The 19401-nt window shown below is 46.7% G+C and overlaps 1 protein-coding gene across 2 annotated transcripts in view; it reads right to left on the bottom strand.

Annotated features, from left to right (window-relative positions):
* VPS13D (vacuolar protein sorting 13 homolog D) overlaps positions 1 to 19401 on the bottom strand; it is a 2230750-nt gene that overhangs the window by 1426204 nt on the left and 785145 nt on the right. For both annotated transcript variants that reach the window (XM_069240741.1, XM_069240742.1), the window contains exon 29: positions 18885 to 19000. In XM_069240741.1, coding sequence (XP_069096842.1) covers positions 18885 to 19000 — 116 coding nt within the window. The remainder of the gene's footprint in view (positions 1 to 18884; positions 19001 to 19401) is intronic.

Raw genomic sequence — 19401 nt, 5'->3', positions numbered from 1 at the left:
TGCCTGATGAAATTTCACAAGAGGCAGTGAGACGGGCCTCACAGTGTCAATGGACCCCGGCAAGAATTGCGTGCAGCCTGTGTACCTGCACGGCAGAAACAGAGGCCCAGCCCGGCCTGAATGTGACGGCCGCCCGCCCGGTGAGGAGGGTTTCTGTATGTCGGCAGAGCAGAGGTGGATGTAGACACGGTCATGGCACGAGTCAAGGCCGCTCGCCATAAGCAGCCCGCAGCCTGCTGTCCGGCCGCAGTCCACGACACCTCTCTGTCTCGGTCTCTGCTGGCACCTATGAGTGTCGTGAGCCACCCTGCACTAGCGTCTCTCCGTCATCTGATCGTCAGTAACATCTCCAGACTGGAAATGTAGAGTAAACAGCCTGCACAAAGGTGAATCGCTGCTGCGGCCGGGTCCCGCGACTTCACGAGTGCTGCGCCTATGTTGTAATGACAATACAGTGAGTCCCACAGGTGTACAAGGTGTACAAATAAAGACATCTGCCTTATTGCTTTTTCTGTGGGTGTCAGACGGGTACTTTTAACTCTGGTGGACGGACCACACTGCGTTCTTTCCTGTTGTAAAGCACACTGATAAAATACTCCCTGGCTATGCTTCTGTTTATAACCTGCAAACATTTTTTTTCTTTTTTTTCTAGCGGTAGTTATTCAAAACGTACAGAGAAGTGATGGTATACACACACAAACACACACAGATGTGCATACACACACATCCTCATTCCTTGTATGATTGCTAGGGTATATTAATTTACAATTATAGTTAAGTTTAGAACTTTTAGTGATATGTTTCTTTCAGATAGCTCCTATTTTGTATATAGCCACTACTAGTGGTAGAGGCCTGTGTCTGTTTTCTCCCACAGCCCACTCTCCTTTCCCTGCTTCTACCACTAGCCCCATATTTTTGTGTAAGTGGTCAGTGGTGGCATTGGGGAGAGAAGGAAAAGAGAACTGTTCCCATTGGATCTTGTGCACAAGATCAGTACATTCTAAAAGTTAAATACAGTAGTGAGAGTAATTCAAAATGTAAATCTAAGGTTCATTAACAGTTCTTTAAACTCATTAGCCAATGAAAATATAAAAAAGATGGGGTAGTACTGACACACCAAAGAAAACAACCAGACGAGTGAAACGCTTTATAACGTCATGTATGAGCCATATTGCTACTGTGAAAGGCAGCTTTTCTAACTTCTCAATATTGAGCATGGTGTAACTTGCTTCCTTTTTAGTCATTATCTGATGCTACCTGGACAAATTAAAAGCAGCAACAAAGTCACTACTGTTGATGTATTTCCATGGGACGCGGCCATTTTTCAGAATCTGTAAGGTCCAACCCAGCTGCATGATGGAGCTCAGTTGACTTTACCCCTGGTTAAGAAGGAACATGTCCTTCAGAATTATGTCAATTGCAGAAGACACTATGGCCTTCATCATGAGTTTGGTGGTCTTTCTTGAAGACCGCCAAAGCCACGGACGTCAGGACTCCGCCAGCCAAATCATCTGGATTTCCGCCACACTTTGGGTTGGAAATCCAGCAGTAATTCTGCTGGCGGGCGGAGGTGCTCTGGCGGTTCCACAACTGGTACCGCCCCACCAGTAGGACACAGCCTTCCATATTATGGGCCATAATGTGGCTGAAGGGCGGTGTGGCGTGCGGTCTGGGTCTAGTGCTTGCTTGGGGGAAAGGGGGAAAGCCATCTACTGGTGACAGGGAAAGAACTCCCGGTCACCGGTAGTCCTTCCGCCATGGTTTTCTTAGCAGTGCTACCGCAGCAGAAACCATGTCGGAAGACCGGCTTCTAATACTGCCGGAGGACTTCTGTGGACCACCGGGTCGGAGATGATCATCTCCGACCCGGCGGTTCCGACCACCATTGCGGAATGAGTGGAGATGTGGCAGGTTGGCAGAGGCACACTCAATGTGTGGGTCTGCACCGCCAGCCTGTTGGTGGTGGGACCGCTACATTTACCCAGGCGGTCAGAGGACCGCCAGGGTCAAAATGACCTCCTATGTTATTAGGGGAGTATATTCTGTTGGACAGAGTATTCATGCCATTATCCGCAACAGCTAAAGCCTTTTCCAAATTTTCCTTATCCATCTGCCTTAAGGAGCAGCTGCTTTCATTTGAGAAAGATTCCATATTTCATTATATGGCATAAAGGAATCTTTTAGAGCGGGGATTTCTTGGTCCTAGCAAGAATTCCTGCAAGTATATTTCCTCTGACAGGAGATTAAGATGTTCCTTAACTGCTGCTAAGGTGTTAATCTGTAACCATTTTTGGCACAGTTCACCCACACTGGAAGTGGTAACTATACCAAAGTGTTGACCCGAGACATAGCGAGGGTCTGGCCAGCTAATCTTGAAACCCCCTGAGGAAATAATAAAACAGGCCTGACACCCATTTGTGTCTATTGGCCACAATAACCACCCGCAGGAACTAAAAGTGTGAAATTAGAGGTACCATCCTGAACCCAAGCATTTAGTTCTTCCTCTGTGACATTTAGGAATGTTTTCCAACTGCTGAATTTGGCCGGTGTGGGGATACTGGGCACATTTGTTTCCTTTATTTTTGCTAACCCTAGGCAGGATTTTTGTTGAATTGTGTCATTTAAAATATAATTTGAACAAGATTAGAGTAATCTCTAAACAAAGCTTCCCTACCCCGCCATTTCTGCCAGTCTTGTGTTCCCCATACACTTTTCAAATCAATAGTGCTCTTCCAGTATTCATAACCTTCAACAGCAAGTTGGGAAACAAAGGAATCAGAATAGATTAATTCAGTGTCAGTTAGCAAAATTTTCCTCATTTTGGAAGGTGGTAATTTGAAATAATATGACTGCATTTGTAGCGTCATGCCCAGAAAAGTTTGCGCATTTGTCTGCACGTTTTGAGACTCCCTGCAGGTGGTGTTGAACAATATTCCCACTGTGTTCAGTTAAATACTGATCTATGTCTAGTAGCTTGGTGCAGGTAGTATTGTCCCCAATGATTATAACAGTACATTTCCTCATAGTTTGCTGTGTTCTTGTATACATCATCACTTTCGAATACAGTGTAATCCTGCAGCTCAACAAGCATGGAATCAACTGTTTGAAAATCCCAGTCATCAGAAACAACATCAGGTTTAATTACATCAGTCACTGAAATTTTTAATACATATTGAATTTGGATAACCACAGTAAGCCCGTAAATATCAAAAGGAACTTTATCCCAAACAATCCCATCTGGAATAGGTACTGCTGAAATGTTCACAAGGGACAAGTCTCTTTGGAACTTATGTGAGGAAAGATAGGGTGTTAGAACTTCATCCACTGGCTCGACAGAAGAGTGTTCAGGAAGGTAATGACCCTTTATCTAGAGAAAAAAAAAAAAAAAATCCATACCAGAAAGGCAAGCAATGTTAGAGATAACCACAGATAATTCCATGGATAAACCAAATAGTTATTTTTAAGCCAATATATACAGCTTATGTGTCTTTGAAACTGTTACAGTTGTAGATGAAGTTGAAGAAAAATCGTCAATGTTGATGAAGTACCCAGAAGCAGTCCCTGCAAATACAGGAGCAGGTGCATTACTGGTGGATGGATCCAGTTTGCAGGGAGGTTCACAGTAGGTGATGTCAGTTTGTGTTGCATTTGAGTAGAATATAGACACATCTTGGACAGTTCTTGTCGGTGAAGCAGTAACAGGAATCAGAAGCAGATCATTCTCTGCCCGCCCCATGCTCGAGGAGGCATTTGTAGCATCGTTGTACATGCTGGTATATTCAGAAGTGCTGCTGTTTCTTCTTTGGAGAAGTATGTCCTGCCGGGTAGTGAGATAGTGAGAGGGGACTGGGAACTACCCAAGGAACCTCTGAGTCTATTGTGCAGGATCGGCCACATGGTGCAGTTTAATTTTGTTCGTTTTGTAACCTGGCAGCAATGGTAGGATGACAGTTCTGGTGCCTTGAGTTCCCAGGACTGGGACCAGTGCTCTATAGGATCACAGCAATCTTCTCACAAACTAGATCCCAAACTTTAGCAATCCAGCCTGTAGAAATTGTTGGCAAATCCCTTTTTTCTAAGGTGGCAGCACAAGTGGGTGAATGATCATCATGAAACTTGTGAAGCTCCTGTAAGACAGTGAGTCATTCATTTATGTGGAAAGGTGTGTCTGTTGCCACCATACCAGAGCCATATAGATCTGGGACATGCATAGGTATGCCAGAGAGTACCTCATAAGAAGTACATCCTCCCAAGGACTGTCTTGGCAGATTATTAAGTGCTCTCTGGACCCCATATAGGTGATGAAGCCAACTGCGGCCTGAACATAATCCCTTAGCTGTTAAGGATTGCTTTAGGTCACAATTCCTCCTCTCCACAACAGAATTACCCTCTGGGTGATACGGAGAAGAGTAATGGAATTGAACAGCCATCGTCCTCATAGTGTCCCGAATGCCCTACAGGCAAAAACAGAGCCCTGGTCCGAGTGAAACGCTGCAACCGCATATCCATCGATAAACACCAGCCAGTTTTTTTTTTTAGAACAGTTTGAGCGTCAGCCGACCGCTGTGGCAATACCCACAGGAATCTAGAACAAGAATCAACAGCAACTAAGATGTATTTATATTCACCATCAGGTTGTAAGGGACCACAATGGTCCAGGTACACACATTGTAGTGGCCGGGTGGACACTAAGAGAGATAACTGTGGTGGGTGTTTGATGTTTGAGCCCTTTATTTGCTGGCAAATGTCGCAGCTAGGACATATTGCTTGGTCTGTTTGTACTGACCCGGCCAGCAGAAACGTTTTTGTAACAGTGATATTGTGGCCGCAACACCGCAGCATGTGCAGAGGTCACACTCTCGTGCTGATATGATGAGATCTAATCTCTGGTCTTGGGGATCACTCGATCTCCAACCCCAGGAATTGTCACAAATGCAACATTCTGTGCACTGATATCGCATGAATATTTAGTAGGGTATGCTTTTGGGAGCGGTTTGCTGGCAGCCGAAGCTTTCACTACAGAGTGAATTTCATTATCCAGTCTTGTGTGAGAATGAGTCAGTGCAGCAACAGAAACCGTAGCTACTGTGGATTTGGCCGCTTCATCAGCCAAAGTGTTTCCAAAAATGTGTATTAATACATGTTGATGGCCCAATGTATATACTACATGAGCATCTAGTAGCTTATCCCTAAGATCAGCCACCCTCCCCTACAGAGTTCTGCGTTTGATGATGTTTCCCTTTGAGTCTCTGAACCTGTTCAACCGCTAATGATTGAGATAATTCTTAGTAGGACTGGAAACAGTAGTACGAATCACACACAATCAATGTGAGCTGGATTGGATCCATTTGCTCCAGTGCCAGGATAAGAGCTGTTAGCTCAGCCAACTGAGCAGTGCAGTCACCCAGGGACTGCATGTAGGTATTCTGAGGGTTGAATAAACCATTCATCATCACTCCGCTCCCGGCTGCACAAGTGGCTGAATATTACTGTTTTGTACCTACAGCTGGTTGTGCTGAACCATCAGTGTAAATGACAGTGTGGTATCTGTCAAGAGGCAAGGTGTTAAGAGGTGCAGGGTACTCCTGTTCGTATTGGAGAAATTCTTGTGTTTGAAGTTTTAGGTCAAAGATGTAATCAACATCAGTAGCAGTCAGAGAAGTTGCCCATTGAATCCAGTGTGGATGTAATACTTTAGCTGTTAAGAACGCTTGCTTTGGTTAGCACCAGGGTAACAACAACAATGTGTTTCTCTTGGGCAAGTGGCCTCTTCGTTAGGACAGCCATCTGTACAGCAGTCAGAATTTTCTTCTGAGTGTGCACAACATTTTTCTGCATTTGATAAAAGAATTGATTTATATGCCATGGGCACTGTGTAGCCCTCATTAAAGGTGACAAAGGTGAACACAATGGCACCAGCAATTATTCTGATGACCAAATGTTTTTCGTTGCCACGTGTGTTTTAAGTGTTTTGCTTCTAGCTTTTCTTGCTGCAGTCCTCTAAGGATGTGCATGTGTTCAACTGTCCTGTGTCTGCTTGAGAAATCTGGATGAATTAAATCATAGAGTGGTTTGATGTGTTGTGCATAATCTGGAATGTAAGTTCTGCCAAAGTTAAAGACTGCAGTTTCTTGATAGCCTTTGGTTGTTGGAGTAGAGCACATTTTTCTAAAACGTGCTGGACCAGGCTCTTGCCCTAGTTTGATAGCTAGTATCCCAGGAACAATACGCTGAGAAAGCCTATTTTAGTTTTCCTAAATTTTAATTTGTAGCCAAGAGTTGCAAATCCTAGAATGATCGAACCTGGCAAGATGAATGTTGAGGTCATCATCTGTGACATAGATGTCATCCACATAAGACAACGTCTCAGGATCAATATCACGCACCACTGATGTTACAAGGGCTAACTACAACCCTGGGCTGTTCTTATAGCCCTGGGGCAAACGGCAAACCATTTTTGTGAGCCAAATGAGAAAGCACTCAGGTCCCAGCTTTCATGTGCTAAGTTTTGGCAGAACAAAAAGGTTGGAAATATCCAAGGTCGTTTTGTATTTTTTATGCACTATGTTGTTAATAAGTGTGGTGCTGTGTGAATTTTGTATTGCATATGTGCATGTGTAATTGTTTAGATGTCTGTAATCTAAGACTATTCTATATGAATGGTCTTGTTTTGCAACAGGAAATAACAGGTTATTCATTGCAGAGACACAGTGCTCTACTACTCCCTGATACTCAAGCTGAGTGTGTATCTCTCTCACTGGGGATTTAGCCTTGTGTTTATCAGGAAATGGGGGCTGAGGCTGGGGTGTGGACCTAATAGGTATTACATGGTACAGGGAATCATTTTCCCACCCTTCGTGGTTGCGGTATAGTGCAGGTGCCTGTGCCAAAGCCCAGTCAACAGCGTAGGCTTCTTTTACAGCTTCTGGAACAAGATCTGAGAAAGAAGACAAAATGACATCTTCCCCATGTCGAAGCTTACAGATGTGTTTAGGTGGCCAATCTCTTTCTGCCAAAAGGATATCACAATTAAGTTCTTCCCAAAATATATTGTGTGTGTTCTATGGTTCTCTCAATTTGGATATTTAAATCAAACCCTGTAGGCCAGGAGAACGTGCCTGTCTGAAGTCTCAACTGCAAGGAAGTTGCTGTTGCATCCAGATGATCTTTCAGAATCTGGTGACGTACTGCGACCTCTGCTGTGCTGTCCAGCATGGTCACTGCTCAAGTCTTCTTTTTCAGCAATGTTCTCAAGTTTGCTGGCATGTTTAATGGAAATTGCTGCCACCTTTTTCTTTTTAAGTTGTGGCTTTTGTTGTGGGGATTTGTGTTCTTTATTGTCTGAAGACCGCTGTAAGTCTTTCTTCTGTTTCACATAGTCAGGAAGTTGCTCTGACCAGCCCACTCTCTCACTATGTCTCTCCAGTGTGACCTGAAAGGAGCGAGAGGGACGAGAACCAGTATATCTGTAGGGAGCTTTTAAAGTTTTTCTATTTCTGAGACTATGGGGGTCATTCTGACTCCGCCAGGGCCGGGGACCGCGGAAGCACCGGCAACAGGCTGGCGGTGCTTCCTGGGCCATTCTGACCACGGCGGTAAAGCCGCGGTCAGAAAAGGGCAACCGGCAGTTTCCCGCCAGTTTACCCCTGGCCCAGCGCCGCCATGGGGATTCCGACCCCCTTCCCGCCATCCTGTTCCTGGCGGTTTTTACTGCCAGGAACAGGATGGCGGAACGGGTGCCGTGGGGCCCCCTAACAGGGCCCCATAAAGAGTTTCAGTGTCTGCTTTGCAGACACTGAAAATCGCGACGGGTGCCACTGCACCCGTCGCACCCCTACAACTCCGCCGGCTCCATTCGGAGCCGGCTTCATTGTTGAGGGGGGTTTCCCGCTGGGCCGGCGGACGGCCTTCTGGCGGTCGCCCGCCGGCCCAGCAGGAAAGCCAGAATGACCGCCGCGGTCATTTGACCGCGGTGCGGTCTTTTGGCGGTCTCCACCCGGCGGGCGGCGCCCGCCGCCCGCCGGGGTCGGAATGACCCCCTATATCTCCTTTCGGAGCTCTCCGGATGCGGAGACTCCGCTCCCTGACCTCTTCTGTGTTTATTTTGTTTTTGTTTATTCCAGTGATTTTTAGAACCCTCTTGTGCTTGTTTAGTACCATCCTTAGGGGTGGTAATCTGAATTTCAGTCTTTTCCGGCTTGACTCCCAAACTATCCTGACCTATACTAGTAAAGGTGTTGGAAATATATTTTTCAGTAGTAGACGCTCCTGTTCCAACTGTGGAATCTCACAGAGCCGCTGGTGTACAGCCAACAATACCACTTCCTCTTTAATGCTACTATTATTGAGGAAGCTGTGTCAAAGTTACGCATCAGTTTCTTCCCCAAATCTAGGGCTGGAGCAGCCCCTTGCTCATTTTGAATTTGTTTTAACACTTTCAGTAGTTTGGCAAGTGTCAGGGTACCATGCGTGGTAGTGTAAACTGCAGTGAAGACTGTACCCCATGTGGTGCAGTCGTCCACTGAGGGAACCATTCCGAATGGCAAGCACATTGCGAGAATTCTATGTTGATCTTGGGTTCTTGTATGGGGAAACACTGCTTCCAGGCTGGTTAGATTTTAGTGCTATCCAGAACGGAATCTTCTCACGTTCTATGGGCACTTTGCCCATGACAATGTATTGTTTGTGGGTTAATCCCAATAATGGCTAACTGGTGACCAGCTGGTGCAACCTGTGCTGGGGCGGTATTCAATGTTTGCATAGCAAATTGTACTAATCGTCTGAATAGTTGTACTAGCTCATTATAAAGTGCACAAACGTCAGCTATTTGCAGTGCTTGTACGCCAGGATGTAGTGTGTGTATATGGCAATCATGGGCCACATTGAACAGACATTACTAATGGGACCTAATCTCACAGGTTGTATTACATGTGTTAGGGCACCACTGAACCAATTTTTATGTTCTTGATAGGAAAGGGGTAGCTCCAGATACTGATATGCTCAGTGCTGCTACAGTAGGTTTGCTGTTTTGTATGTGTGAAATGTATATGTTGTCTCAACTTACTCAGGAAAGGTGACCTAGGAATAGAATGTTTCTATTTGGTAAGCTTCATGAGCTTCTACTATAAATGTGACCTCCCTGCCCTCATCTGTTAAGCCATGTGCTATTAAATGTTGTGTTAATGCGTGTCTGACGTTTTCTGGAATGTCTATGGCGTTAGCCATATTGAGTAATGGGAACAGAAATGTAACACCAAATGGGAAGAACTCCTTTTAGGAGTTCAAGCTTGAACAACCTACAGCCTTGTTAGGTGCTCCCTTTTTCAGCTGAGGATTATCCCCAAACCTAAGGGCGTCTCCGGATAATGGTACTTAGGATACTTGTTGCGTGTAACACAGAGATACTTAGGATATCTGTAAATTTGTGCTAAAACACCATCACTTGTGGTGCCATGTCGTAGTTGGACTCTTGTTCCTAGGCGAGACTGCTGGTTTAGGGATGACAGCACTTTAGTTTGTAGGCAACTAAACCAATCCTACAACAAGTCACAACTGTTTGCCCAACCCTCCCGGCTCACAAGCAGTACCTCACCAAAATCCCAGAAAGTAAAAGGTGAATTCTGTCAGACTTACGCATGGACTCTAGATTGCTACATCTAGCAGGAGTCATGGAAGAACGGAAGTTACCCTTTTCTCATGTTAGTAATAAGTCTCAGTCACACACAGGCAATGAAGGAGATGCAGGAGAGGTTCCAATAGGTTTATTGAAAAACTGCAATCTAGGGTAAAATGCATGAGCTGCAATAATTAGGATAATTAACAATAAAAGTAGCATGACTGTGAAGATGGGAGTCGTGAATACAAAGACCCCCACCATCTTGCAATAAACATGAAATGCAAAATCCCTTGCATAGAGAACCTAGTCTCTAACCTAATGAGAGCTAGGTCTGATAAACCTATTCAGCCAGTATCATGTCCATGAGAAGCGCACCCCAAACTTCGCTACCTTGAAATGAGGTCTCTAGGTCAGACTTCGTGGTGACATAAAGGGTGTATCCTGCAGTGAGGTGAAGTGCAGCATAGATGGCATCTGGTAGGAATCCCTCTGATAACCTTGTCTGTGTGACATGTATTGATACAGATCTTGTAGGACCCCTGACAGAGGTATGTTCCCAAACAATAGATAAGGGGTCAGACTTGTGGCGGCAATTATGTAAACAATTCCCAACAAGTGTATATTATGTTCCTGCCACACGTAAGTGAGAGAGGGACATGATAAGAATACCTGTGTACATCATTTGATTATGACGCTGATAGTGATGCCGTCACACAGTGGCACTGATAATGGAAATCAAAACCTTTCTCTAACTAAAAACAATAGCAGCCATCCTAAAAGAAATAGTAAAATAAATGTGCTGAGACAGAGCTTTGGCTCTGGTGCAATGAACATGCAGACCTTCTGTAGGTGATGCATAGCTCGTTCCAGAGAGATAAAGTACACAGCCTTGCCCATTTTTGCTTCAGTGAACTCCCACAAAGAGCTGATTGGTCACCTCCTGTTCTCTGGTATGAGCGATGTAAAAGCTCAGGGCTCATTTGAGGTCTATGCAATGGAGTCTTTCCTCCTCTTTAATGGGGTGAAGCAAAGCACAGAACACTAGCAGGGTGATGGTTTGACCAATGTAGAACAGTGTAACAACTTTCGCCAAAACGGATGCTCGCCTCAACAGAACTAGTTTGCCTAGGAAAAAGGTGGTATACAGGGGGTTAACACAGAGAGCTAAGCTCACTCACTTGCCGTGTCAAGGTGATGGTGACAAGGAACACTGTCTTGGGGGTGAGAAGCCACAAAGGACAGCTGTGAAGCAGCTCACTGGGAGTGCACATCAAATATTTAAGGACCAAATAAAGGCCCTACTATAGCATGAGAAAAGGAGCGGGAGGAAACAAGTGTTTCAGACCTTTCAAAGCGCATCACAAACTGTGATTTAAACAACAAGGGCTGGTTCGCCAACCATATAAAGGCTGAAAGAGCCAAAAATTACCCTTAAACTGGGCCGTATGCAATACCTTTCTAGGCGAGAGTCAAAACAAATAGTGTCAGATAACTTGGCCATGAGACAGTCAATCTCGCATGTGCCGCACCAAACCACAAATTTATCCCAAAATAAGGCCCAGACAGTTTTGGTCGAGGGATGCCTAACTGCCAGGATAACTTCAACCACCATCAAAGGAAGGTCTAAGTTGTTCATCTTTCACTGCTTAATCTCTAAACATGAAAGTTGAGGCAGCGAAAGAGGAGTAGAGCCCCTTCCATGTTCCTGCAACAGCAGGTCCTGCTGGAAGGGCAGTCTTATCTGGATACCATACTCTCTGTGATGAATCCGGGGCCACTAGGATGAATTGAGCACATTGCCAGCTGAGCTCATCCAAACTGCTTTTCACAGATCATGCCAGGTGGTTCCCCACCAGGAAAATACCCTAGTGGTCAAGCCATTGCCAGAGGTGTAATGCATTCTGACACAAGGCTCAAGACCCCTGGATCTGTATGTGGTTAGAAAAATCCCTTTAATGGTGGGCCTATTGAGACTTAGGATCCCACTGCAGACCCTGCAAATGCCACCTGGTGTGCTTGACCAGCAGGATGCAGGAGGCCATCAGTCCCAGCAGCCTCAGAGTCAACCTCACTGAAATCCAGAACAGGGGGAAAAGCTCAATCCCAGAATGGCTCCAATGAAGGGGAATTTCTGGGAAGGAGTCAGCTGTGACTTGAGCGCAATGATAGTAAACCCCAAAGATGACCGAAGGTTTGCCGTAGTTAGAGGTGGTTAACAACTGCCTGGGGTGAGTGCATCTTCAACAGCCCATGGTCGAAACAGGAGAAAACTGAAACCTTTGACGTCCGAAGGTGTGCTGCTACCACAGCCATCACTTTCAGCAACACCCGAGGTGTGCTGGTGAGATCAAAGAGTAGCAAAAGTGAACTGAATATAGCCCTGTCCCACCACAAACTGATGGGCCTGGAGGATGGGTATATGGAAATAGGTGTCCTCCAATGCTACCATCCAATCCCCTTGGTTGAGGGCAGACAAGACCTGGGCCAATGTGAATATTTCGAATTTTTCCTCCCAGAGGAAGGCACTGAGAGAGCACAAGACTAAACTAGGACAAAGACCTCAGTCCTTTTTGGCAAAATAAGGTAGCAGGAATAACAACCATAGCCTACAACATGCACAGGCATTCTCTCTCTAGCCCCTTTAGTTAAAAAGGCTTGCACTTCCAGCTGTAAGATGGACAGATGGTCCTCCATCAATAGTTCTGGGGACAGTGGAAGATGCAGCGGAATGGCACTGAAGGGTAAGGTGCCTCTCCTTCAGATTATCTGCAGAAACCACCTGTTCGATATTATGGTCTGCCACCCGGCACAATAATTGGATCCTGTCTCCAACTCAGTGGCTCTGCTCCACTAAGGGTATGTTAAAGGGGTGTGGCATGAGGAACATTTGCTGTGGGGGCGAAGGAGGGTGGGGCGAAGGAGGCCATGGCCTCAGCTGCGAAACTGCTGGACACCGTGCTGAGGCTGAATTGGCTGCCGGTAACGGGTAACTCTCCTGTGCCCAAGAAAGGTAGGGCAAGGCGAGGTGGGGTAGATAACCCCAGGGAGAGTGTTGTAGACTCAATCAATCAAACAGTATTTGTAAAGCACAACTACTCACCCATGAGCGTCTCAAGGTGCTGGAGGGGAGCCCTCATCGAAAGATCCACATCTTGAGGTTCTTCCTGAAGATGGTGAGCGACGGGCTTTGTCTGAGAGGGAGGTTGTTCCAGCTCTTTGCTGCAGTGTAGGTGAAGGATCGTTCTCCGGCGGTGGTTTTGCGGATGAGAGGGATGGTGGCTAGGGACATCTGGGCGGACCAAAGGGATTTGGCGGGGTGTGGAAGGAGACGCAGTGGTTCAGATTGGCTGATCCTGCTTTGTGTATGACCTTGTATGTGTGGGTGACAAGCTTGAAGGTGATTCTCTTCTCGACCCGTAGCCAGTGGAGGGTCCTCAGGTGTTGGGAGATGTGTTCGGGCGAGGGAGGACCAGAATTAGTATGGTGGCAGATTTCTGGATGAGTTGTAGTTTTTTGATGTTTCTAGTTGAGGTGCGGGCGTAGAGGGCATTGCCGTAGTCAAGCTTGCTAGTGACTAAGGCATAGGTGACTGTCCTGTGACAGTCTGATGGAAATCCATCTGAAGAACTTCCTGAAGTTTGTGGAGTGTGTGCCAGTAGAAGGAGGCGACAGTTTACCTGGCGGCTCATGGATACGGAGGAGTCAAGGATGAATCCTAAGTTACGGCGTGCTGAGTCGTTGCAGGAGGGGTGCTGAGGGATGTGGGCCACCAGGAGTCATCCCAAGCTGAGGTGGCGCGAAGTTGCGCTTGAGGCAGTTTTCTCTGATCCAGGTGGCGACAGCTTCCATTCCTGAGTGGAAGTTCCTTTAGGCCGTGTCTGGGTCTTTGGTGAGGGAAATGATGAGTTTTGTGTCATCGGCATATGACACGATGTTCATACCGTGGCTTTTGATGATGGCAGCGAGAGGGGCCATGTATACGATGAACAGTGTGGGACTCGTTGAGGATCCGCAGTTGACTCTTGTGGGTCTGGAAGTGTAGGGCGGGAGTCTGACCCTCCCTCTAATGTATATGTGGTGCGGGCAGGTATCTGAGGGGGCTCCGGAGTGGGTGCTGTTCATGATGTTGACTGTTTCCTCTGTGGTGTGCGTGGACCAGCTGTGGATGGTCTGAGAGGGTGGGTTGGTCACAGGTTCCGGTGCTAAGATTTTGCGGAAGGAAACTGTCAGATGTCCTGGATCTTGTGTTGGAAAAAGGAGGCGAGTTTGACGCAGAGGTCCTGTGATGGGGGATGTTGGTGGCTTCGGAGGAGGGATCTGTGAACTCATTGATGACTGAAAAGAGTTCCTTAGCGTTGTGTGCGGAGGAGTTGAAGCGCTCCTGGAGTGCATCCTTCCTTGCGTTCTTGGTTTTTCGTCCGTGGGCGGTGGTTTCTCCATTTTTTCTCTAAACATCTGCGGGTACTCTTTGATTTTTGGAGTTCGGTGGTGAACCAGCTGGCTTTCTTAGGTATGCGTTTGGCTGATGTCAGCCGGAAAGGGACAAGAGTGTCAGCGCATTCAGTTAGCCATGCGTTGAGATTGCGTGCTGCTGTGTTGGCATCATCGGACAGAGGAATTTGGCTAGCGATGAGGTGAGTTGCTCATTGGTGATTTCGTTCCATTTCCTGTGGGGGGTCCTGGAGGTGCGAATGCGGCTGCTGGTTGTGTTGATTGTGAAGAGTATGCAGCGGTGGTCAGTCCACTCTGGGGTGGAGATCAGCTCAATGGTGATCATGTTGCTTGAGGTGAAGATGGGTCCAGTGTGTGTCCTACAATGTGTGTGGGTACGGAGACCAGCTGTCTGAGGTTGTCGAGTAGAGCGGTGGTGTTTGGGTCGACGTGGTTCTTGAGGTGGAAATTCAGGTCGCCGAGGAGGAGCTAGTCGACTGCCGCGAGGGCCTGAGGGGTAGCGATTTCAACGTCGTCTATGAAAGCTGAGCGGGGCGGGTGGCTAGTACACCAGGGTGCCGTGGATGGAGGATTTGTGGTTGGAGTGGGCCAGAAAGTAAAAGTGTTCCATGGTGGAGCATTGTTCTTCTGGGATGGCCTTGACACGTAGTGAGTACTTGTGTACGATAGTGGCGACTCTGCCCAGACAGGAGGGCCGGTCACTCCTTAGGATGATGTAACCATCGGGAATGTCGATGGCAATGTCTGGATCCGAGGTAGTGTTGGTCCAGGTCTCGGTAAGGAAGGCAATGTCCGGTCGGGCGGTGTCGATCAAATCCCAGAGTTCGGTGGTGTGTTTGTGGAGGAAGCGGATTTTCAGGAGCAGGCAGTTGATGGGGTTGTTAAGATTGTTGGTATCTTTGTGTGTGGAGAGTACCTTCAGTTTGTTGAGGCTGGCACTGAAGTTGCACTTCCTGCAGGTGAAAGGTCTGTGGGTGTCCTTGGGGGAGATGGTGCAGTAGTTGCTGAGATGTCCTGTGTTGAGGAGGAGGGTCTCGGAGTCGTAATGGAGGTAGCCTGAGGGGTGGTTTAAAAGAGATCCAGGTTTCCTGGCACTGGGCGCGGTCTAGGCGTGGATGGGCGCAGACGGGCTTGCCATTGGTGAGCCTTTGGGGCACCAGCGGCGCGGCTGCGCTGTGGCCAACACTAAGAAGGAGAGGGGGGGCGGTCAGCTGCGAGGCGGGAGGGCAGGAAAGGTGCTTTGCAGGCGTAGGTGACAGAGGAAAGAGGGGAAGAAGGAAAATAAAAGGAGTAGAAGGAAAAAGGAGAGAAAAAAATGTAGAAAAAGCAAGAGTGAAAGAGCAACAGAGAGAAACACCTTCTTGTGATGGCCACTACACCACCAGGGATGAGGTGCAGGGATGAGCCTGGGGGTGGAGGTGGAGGGCATCGAACTGAGAGAACCAGGGGTTCCTGCACTGGTGCAAACCGGTTTATGCAAGGAAGGCACCAAATCTGCCCTTCAAAGCAGTCTGGCAGCATTGGGGGGCCACCCCACTCCAGAGCAGAGACACGTAGTTCTAAAGGAGATGAGGTCACACATCTCTCCTACAGGAAACGCTTTGTTCTGCCTTCCCCTGCGAGTTAGGCTCAGCAGCAGGAGGGCAGAACCGTGTCTGGGGTCTGCAGCAGCATGAGGTAGCAGGCAGACCCTGAAAGGCTGCACATGCAGAACTGGGGATCCTCTAAGAAACCCCCGGAGTACATGGAATCAGGCTACTAGCACTGAAATTGGTGTAGTTGCATGATTCCAAAATGTTTGATACCAAAAATGCCTAGGTTCTGAGAAGTCATTATGTAGTTGGACTACTCGTGTTGAACAGTGTCCACTAGATACCTTAAAATGGCTTCACCGTACTTACAAAGCCTAGGAAATGGATCAGTGATTTGTACGGGTACCTCTGCTCCATCAGGGATACTCCCCACACTTAGGAACATGCACTCTGCCCTTGGGGTGAAGGGCCTACCAGTGGGGTGACTAACAGTGTCCAAGTGCAGTGACTGCAATATAAGGCAAGCCTTATATCTCAAGTGAAAGGTGCATGCACCATTTCATGCAGGCTACAATTGCAGGACAGCAGTCACAGTTTGCATGGGCTCCCATGGGTAGCATAATACATGCTGCAGCCCATGGGAGACCACTGGTGTAAAGGGACTTACATGGTGCACTAGTATGCCAATTGTGGGTGTAAAAGTTATCCAGCAACCAAATTTAGGGGAGAGAGCACAGACACTAGGGTCCTGATTAGCAGGATCCCAGTGTACTACAGTCTAAACACACTGACACCAGGCAAAAAAGTGGGGGGTAAGTATGTCAGAAAGATGCTACTTTCCTACAGACTTCAAGTGCTAAATCACTAGATTGAGATGTTTGGGGTCTCGATGTCTCATTGGTCTTGACTCTTGGTGAGGTCTTGCTTGCTGGGGAGCTTCTGGTGGGGCTAACTGACATCTCGACAAATTAGAGTACCAACACTGTCTGGACAAGATGGGGTTTACAAGTATAAGAGTCTGAGTTTTGACACATCTTCCAGACTACGAATGGAAGGAGTGAGAGAGGCTGAAAAGCATAAGCGAAGATCCAAAGCCAGTTCATCTATAACACATTGCCCATGGCCTGTGGGGGTGGGTATCAGGGGATGAAGTTTGAGCATTTTGTGTTTTTGGGGATGGCGAACAGCTTTATGTGTGGAGTTCCCCAGTACTGAAAGTAATGTATTACGGCCAGTGGTTGGAGTTGCCACTCATGGTCATGTTGATGCATTCTACTGTACAGGTTGGCAAGATTTTGGCCACCCCTGTAAGGTATTTTGCCTTGAGGTGAATACCGTGGAGGAGTGCCAAGTCTTTAGAACTTAGAAAAGTGATTAGAACTACTTTTGTGCAAATGAAGGGAAGAGAGGCTTTGAGGGTGAGATGTACAGAGAAAGAGCGCAAGCCAATAATGTGGTGTCCCTGATGATGAGGAGCCAACAGTGCTTGTGTGGTCATGACATTGAGATGCGCCCCAGCCCGCATGAGAGGCGTCCATGGTGATGTTGACTGTGGAAATGGGGTCTAGGAAGGGTCTGGCCTGTAAAACGCTGTTGCTGTTCCACGAGAGAGCAATGTACACTATCTTTCACCAATACTAGTTCCTACCACTGACCCTCCACATAGATGTACTCTTGTAGTGGATGCATGAGGAGCTCTGCCTGGGGTACTATGAGGAAGTCACTATACCTAGTAGTCATATAAAGGTTCTGACTGATAGTTGGCGATTAGGCTGAAAAGGAGTAAGAGCTGCTGGAAGGCTAAAACTCTCTGCTGAATGGAATAGGCTTTACTTAACTGAGTTTAGTACTGCCCCTAGAAAGGGCTGGACCTGAAGCAATTGTAGGTAGGATTTGGTGGCATTTATTGTGAACTCAAAGCTATGTAAGAGTGAGATGGTAGCCAGTTATCTGCTAGACACTGGTGCTTTAATTCACTCTTGATCAGTCAATCATCGAGGAACGGGAAAACATGGATGCACCCGACTCTTTAGGTGAGGGGCTACTGCTAGTTATTTTGTGAGGAATCTTGGAGCCATGGGGTTCCCGAAGGGGTGTACCTTGAATTGATAATGATGTCTCCTTCCATGAAGCGGAAGTAGCACTGGTTGGCTGGATGGAAAGGAATGTGGAATTAGGCATCCTTGAGGTCTAATGCAGTCATGTAATTGTGTTGTTGTGGCAGAGATATGACATACTGCATGTTACTATATGTAAATGTATATAGTGTGTGTACTATATGTTCAGAGAGGAAGTAACAATTCAGAGGCCTAAGGGAAGGGGTAGTCTTTCTTGGGGATGAGGAAGTTGCTGGGTTAGAGTCAGCAGGCACAGGCTCCCAGTCTGTTAGGGAGAGCAAACCGAGGGTGCTCAGGCCATTCCTGACACTGCTCTCATGCTGCCACCATAGGAGTGGCCACAGAGCAGTCTTGGAGCGCATGCCTACAGTGGAGCCAGAAGAGCAATATTCAGGTAAGTTTTTGTTGTTTTTTTGTTTTGTTCACTACCCCTCACCACCACCCCCACTTTGCCCCGACACCAGACATGACTGGATCACACAAAAGTGGGGGAAGGGGGGTGGGGGTTCAGGCGCAAAGGACAAAAGAGCTGCCTTCCCCATAAAAAAAAAGTGAAGGGATCTGTCTCATGAATCTGGAGCCAATGGAGGTGGTTGTGGAGGAGGATGTGGAATTTAGGGGAAGGGCTGGTGCTTCTGACCTTGCGTTTTCTAGGGGTGGCAGCTGGAGGAGGCTCCAAAGCGAATTGTTCCTCAAAACCTAGTTTCCTCTTTCAATGGATTGTCTCTATCAAGTCCCTATCTCCACTGCTGCTCCTCAACCTCCTTTGCAGTCTCCACCGACTCCACTTTCCGCCACATGCTGCAGGAGACCAAGATAGCCATTTTTTTTTTTTAACTGTGCAGCTTTAGTAGTGAACGGATCTGCAGAAGGCTCAGGGAACTCTGGTCTAGGAAGTAACCCCAATTAAAGCTCCATTTGTCGTGATCTCAACATAAGAAGGAATGCTGTCAAAGGAGTAGCGCACATTTTGCGGCATGTTTCACAGGTTAGGGTACTATGAAAATAACAGTGCAAATAAATTAAAAGCTAAGCATTTTTTATGTTGTCAATATTATTACAAGATCTTATGTTACTTTGATATTTGTGTAAACCTTATTTAATTGTAAGATTTCTTTTTTTTTTATTTACTGTATACAGATAATCCTCAATTATAATAGTTCATACCTGGCTAACGATTTGTTTTTTTCACCATATCCTTCTTTGTTTTTGAGTTCTAGACTCACATTCACCATATCCACCTGGAAAGACATGGATGTGTACACTTCTCCAGTCAGTACAGTCTGTAATTATATTAAAAAGAAGACATATGCCTATCAGACTAAATTGTAACTCTTGTAAATTCTACATAAATCATTCAAGTTCTCAGCCCAAATGCCACCATCCGAATTTCGAAGAGACACAGTATCACTGAGAATGGAGCCAAGTAAACAAAGCTTCCTTTATTTTTAAGTTAGACTGTTTAAATATCAATTTTAGTAGTGTGCATCAATAAAATATTCTGAAAGCCTCAACTTTAACTGAGACCTAAACCTACATTTTACTAAAGCACAGTTTTTGGAACACTGCTATATGATCTGACATGAACAATCAAATCGAACATAAGCATTAATATTTTTCCCTGAAGAGGCAATACACTACATTTAATACAGAACAGTCACACTACATGTAATTCCCACCCTCT

Source organism: Pleurodeles waltl, chromosome 6 (assembly GCF_031143425.1).
Source record: "Pleurodeles waltl isolate 20211129_DDA chromosome 6, aPleWal1.hap1.20221129, whole genome shotgun sequence".
NCBI classification, from domain to species: domain Eukaryota; kingdom Metazoa; phylum Chordata; class Amphibia; order Caudata; family Salamandridae; genus Pleurodeles; species Pleurodeles waltl.
The sequence above is the reverse complement of the archived record's forward strand: the minus strand, read 5'-3'. Positions and strand labels throughout refer to the sequence as shown.